Raw genomic sequence first — 4,952 nt, 5'->3', positions numbered from 1 at the left:
TGGTGAAATCACAAACTTAAGCCTATTATTTTCTGTTGAGACTTTGGACTGATTTTATGTTTTAGGTCCAAGAAACCCCAGTGATACTTGTTAAAACAATAACAGTTTTAATTAACTAAATAAATGAACTCTCATTTTATCATCAAATTATTTTAATAGGCCTCTCTGACCTTACCATGAAGATTAAGCTTTGTTGTTCTTAAGACTGTCTTTGTTGTGAATGCATTAGTCTGTTCAGTGACCTTTGAGTCACGTGTATAAATGAAACTCCACCCGAACTGACTCTGCTATTTGTTATGTCTTCATAGAGTAAGAATTGTTAAACTTACTCATAAGTGTCTGCTTTATCCACTTGGGGCACCATCTTTTATTCAGACATAAATATACACACACTCATACATTCCTTTGCAGTTTCCTCATTAGGGTGGAAACTCAACTTTCTGGTCATTGAGTACCAATACTGCTGGTGCTGGCTGCACGATCTGACACACACACACACATCAACAAAGTGTAGAACCCGCCCTCAAGCTCTAACTATATAACAGGACAGAGCTTGGTTCAAAGGCACCATATACCTCAGGACAACTCTAAAGACTTTTTTTGTCGTGTTCCTTTTGCATTCATCCCATTTCTGCATTTATCCACCATGTCATGCTCGAAAGCCTGCACCGAGACTTCTCTGAAGACCTGCTCTGAAACCTGCTCCATCACATGCCCTGACACCTGTCTGAAGACCTGCCCTGAGACCTGCTACGAGATCTGCTCCAAGCCCTGCTCCTTCACCTTCCCCGAGACCTGTCTGAAGACTTGCCCTGAAACCAGCTCCGAGATCTGCTCCAAGCCTTGCTCCTTCACCTTCCCCGAGACCTGTCTGAAGACTCACCCTGAGACCTGTTCTGACACCTGCCACAAACCCTGCTCCTTCACCTGCCCCGAGACCTGTCTGAAGACCTGCCCTGAGACCAGCTCCGAGATCTGCTCCAAGCCTTGCTCCTTCACCTTCCCAGAGACCTGTCTGAAGACTTGCTCTGAGACATGCTTAGACACCTGCCCCAAATCCTGCTCCTTCACCTTCCCCGAGACCTGCCCCGAGACCTGTCTGAAGACTTGCTCTGAGACCTGCTCTGACTCCTGCCCCAAACCCTGCTCCTTCACCTTCCCCGAGACCTGCCCCGAGACCTGTCTGAAGACTTGCTCTGAGACCAGCTCCGAGATCTGCCCCAAACCCTGCTCCTTCACAGTCCCGGAGACCTGCCCCGAGACCTGTCTGAAGACTTGCTCTGAGACCTGCTCTGACTCCTGCCCAAAACCCTGCTCCTTCACCTTCCCCGAGACCTGTCTGAAGACCTGCCATGAGACCTGCTCTGACTCCTGCCCCAAAACCTGCTCCTTCACCTTCCCCGAGACCTGTCTGAAGACATGCCATGAGACCTGCTCTGACTCCTGCCCCAAACCCTGCTCCTTCACCTTCCCTGAGACCTGCCCCGAGACCTGTCTGAAGACTTGCTCTGACACCTGCTTAGATACCTGCCCCAAACCCTGCTCCTTCACCTTCCCCGAGACCTGTCTGAAGACCTGCCCTGAGACCTGCTCTGACCCCTGCCCCAAACCCTGCTCCTTCACCTTCCCCGAGACCTGTCTGAAGACCTGCCCTGAGACCTGCTCTGACCCCTGCCCCAAACCCTGCTCCTTCACCTTCCCTGAGACCTGCCCCGAGACCTGTCTGAAGACTTGCTCTGACACCTGCTTAGATACCTGCCCCAAACCCTGCTCCTTCACCTTCCCCGAGACCTGTCTGAAGACTTGCCCTGAGACCTGCTCTGACACCTGCCCCAAGACCTGCCCCGAGACCTGTCTGAAGACTTACTATGAGACCTGCTCTGACACCTGCCCCAAACCGTGCCCTGAGACCAGTTCCAAGTCCATAATCATTACCCGTCACTGTGGTACAGTTGCACCCAAAGCCTACAGTGTTTATGGCTGCGGTTTTGGAGGAAGGACACGCATCTCTTCCTGCTCTTTTCATTCGAATACTTGCTCCCCATGTCCACCATACAGAATTGATGGAGCATACAGATGTCATGGCGGACTGAACAGTGGAGGACATGGTAAAAGATTTGGTGCAAGAATCATGGCTGGAGGATGCTATGGAAGAGATTATGACTACCTCCAGAAGACCGAGAAGGCCACCATGCAAAACCTGAATGACCGTCTGGCGTCCTACCTAGATAAGGTGCACTTTCTGGAGGCTGCCAATGCCACTCTGGAGAGGCAGATCCGTGAGTACTATGAGAAGAAGGTGCCGATCTGCCAGAGGGACTACAGTTGCTACTTGAAAACCATCGATTGCCTTCAGGAAAAGGTATAACATGGAAATTTTGAGACAATTAAGAGTGGAAATCTTGTGTCTGATATCTGAGATTCTAATAAATATGGCTCAGATTCCTGTGAACTGAAATATCACTGCATATAAAAACAGTTAATAGTAACACAATTGTAAATAGTATTGATAAGAAAATAGACAAATACATAATGTTTGTTTCAAAGTTATAAATGAGCTACATTGATAGTATTGTCAATGCTCTTCATTGTAGATTAAAGATACTTCCATCAACAACGGCAAAGTCCTCCTGCGTATCGACAACGCTAAATTGGCTGCTGAGGACTTCAGGATAAAGTGAGTTCTCTAAAGGCATTTTCAAATCTAGTTCTTTCTAAAGGCAAATAAAAACAGAATGTTAACTTCTAATTTATGTTCCTTTTTCGCGTAAGCAAACAGTAAGGTGTATTACTTTTTAAAGACAAATAAAAACAGAATAGAATGGAAAATTAGTCCTTCAAAGTGAAGCACAACCTCTGGCTGGCACATATATAAACACAAATGTATACAAGCAAATGTACGTACATACATACATATACAGATGTTAATTTGAACAGATGTGATCCAGTCATAGATACAATATTTTTAAATAGTGATAGAAGAAACAATGAAAAATAACAGCTTACACCCTAATCTTTTAAATTTAACAATAGTTAAAAATGTGTTGCTATATAGATTTTTGTTTGTACATAGATCATTGTCATGTTTAGACATGATAATTTCATTCCCCTCTGACCTTTTCACCAATCAGATATGAGAATGAGTCGTTGATACGGCAGTGTGTGAAGGCTGACACTGATAACCTGCATTGCATACTTGATAAGACATGCCTGGCAAAGGCCGACTTGGAGATGCAGACCTGCGCTCTGCAGGAGGAGCTGGTTTATTTGAAGAAAAGTCACCAGGAGGTTTGTAGCAGTTTGCCTGTAGCAAAATAATCTTATGAAAATTTTGTATGTTTTTAAATGAAGATGAAAGCAATAACTTAAATTCACAATTTAAAGCTATAATGCTTGAACTATGTGTGCTTGCAGGATGTGGCAGCACTACTGTGTCAGTTAACAAACACAAAAGTGTGTGTGGAAGTGGATGCTGCTCCTCAGCAAGACCTGAACAAGGTTTTGGAAGACATCCGTTGTCATTATGAGACCATCATAGACAAACACTGCAGAAAACAGGAGTGCTGGTTCAAAGAGAAGGTGAGACTTCTAATTCCTCTACATGTGAACACTAATTAGCCGTAATAGTGGCAGACTTTTGAATCTTTTAAATTGCAGTTTGGAGTGGTATTAATACAGTGAAACAATATAGTTCAGTGAATCACGAGTTAAATAGCTCACTTAATATGTGTGTTTGTGACTCTCTTTAAGATGGCAGATCTGTGTAAAGATGCTGCCACCAACACAGAGTGCCTAGAAACCTCTAGGTCAAAGATCTCAGATTTGCGACGTACTTTGCAGACCCTGGAGATCGAGCTACAGTCTCAAATCAGCAAGGTGAATAATACATCATCTGAGGCACGAAAAAGGCGTAACTAATGTTAAATGTTGAGTTATAATATTTTCTCACAAATGTGCCTTTTAATCCATGACTTCCAAAACTAAATGAAGGCAAAGTGGACAGTGAATCAGTAGCTGTTGTTTACAATCCTAAAGTATGCCAAAAGTTTTCAGCCTTGTTCTTTAGATACATTTTTTAGCTAGATGTTAACTGTTTTTGGATTAATTTGTCTTTTTTCTTTTTGACTGTTCTCATCACCCACACAGAAAGGAACACTGGAGTGCTCACTGTTGGAAACAGAGGATAGGTACAGCGCTATGCTAGCAGGCTTTCAGAAGCATATCAACTCATTGGAGGCAGAGCTTTGTCAGGTGCGCTCTAGCATTGAGCAGCAGGGCAGAGACTATGCTGTACTGCTGGACATCAAGAGCCGTCTGGAGCAGGAGATCGCCACGTACAGGTGCCTCCTGGAAAATCAGGGCGCTCAGTAAGTTCATCTTTTTATTTCAAACAACTGAATAACACAAGGATGGGGAAATGGGTGATGTTTTCTTCTGAAAGGACTTCATTAATGGACTAATCTTTTTCCCACTTACAGGACTCACGGACAGGGTAAATAAAATTTCTCTTATTTTGTGGCTGTGGGGGTGATTTGGGTCAGCTTCAGATTGTATGTTATTTATTAATCTCTTTTTCTCTCCCTTTCAGGTGAGGTGATTGTGTGTGCAACGCCAGTCGAAACAGTAGTCAAATGTGAACAAGTCATATGAACAACATCAAATGTAAACAAAGAACTTAACGAGGTTGTAATGCAACTGTATTAAACATTCTGTATTGACAGTCTTACAATTCAAAATTAAAGACCAGTTGAGAAACACAGTTTTCTTTTCTGTCTTGATGTATTTCATGTTAAAACAGGTAGCTTGGAAAGCTAGTTTTGACTATGTTTAAGAGTCCATTAAACTCTGATTTTATTTTAACAAGCCTTTTTCAAATATTGATATTCTGACTGGGAAGAGTCATCATTATGCATCAGCATAAAGATTTAATAAAATTCAATCCCAATATTTTA

The 4,952-nt window shown here is 43.2% G+C and overlaps 1 protein-coding gene across 1 annotated transcript; it reads left to right on the top strand.

The window, feature by feature from the left end:
* The first annotated feature begins 1,546 nt into the window (after positions 1-1,546).
* On the top strand, positions 1,547-4,673 carry LOC311074113 (keratin, type I cytoskeletal 15-like). The gene is made up of 8 exons (XM_084100458.1): positions 1,547-2,362; positions 2,595-2,677; positions 3,132-3,288; positions 3,415-3,579; positions 3,751-3,876; positions 4,147-4,367; positions 4,479-4,492; positions 4,589-4,673. Exons 1-8 carry the CDS (start codon positions 2,132-2,134, stop codon positions 4,648-4,650), a joined length of 1,059 nt encoding a protein of 352 aa, XP_083956584.1. The 5' UTR covers positions 1,547-2,131; the 3' UTR covers positions 4,651-4,673.
* Positions 4,674-4,952: the final 279 nt, after the last annotated feature.

The sequence above is a fragment of the Abramis brama genome, assembly GCF_963993115.1.
Source record: "Abramis brama genome assembly, chromosome: 23".
Lineage (NCBI taxonomy): Eukaryota > Metazoa > Chordata > Actinopteri > Cypriniformes > Leuciscidae > Abramis > Abramis brama.
This window is presented reverse-complemented; position numbering and strand designations above follow the sequence as displayed.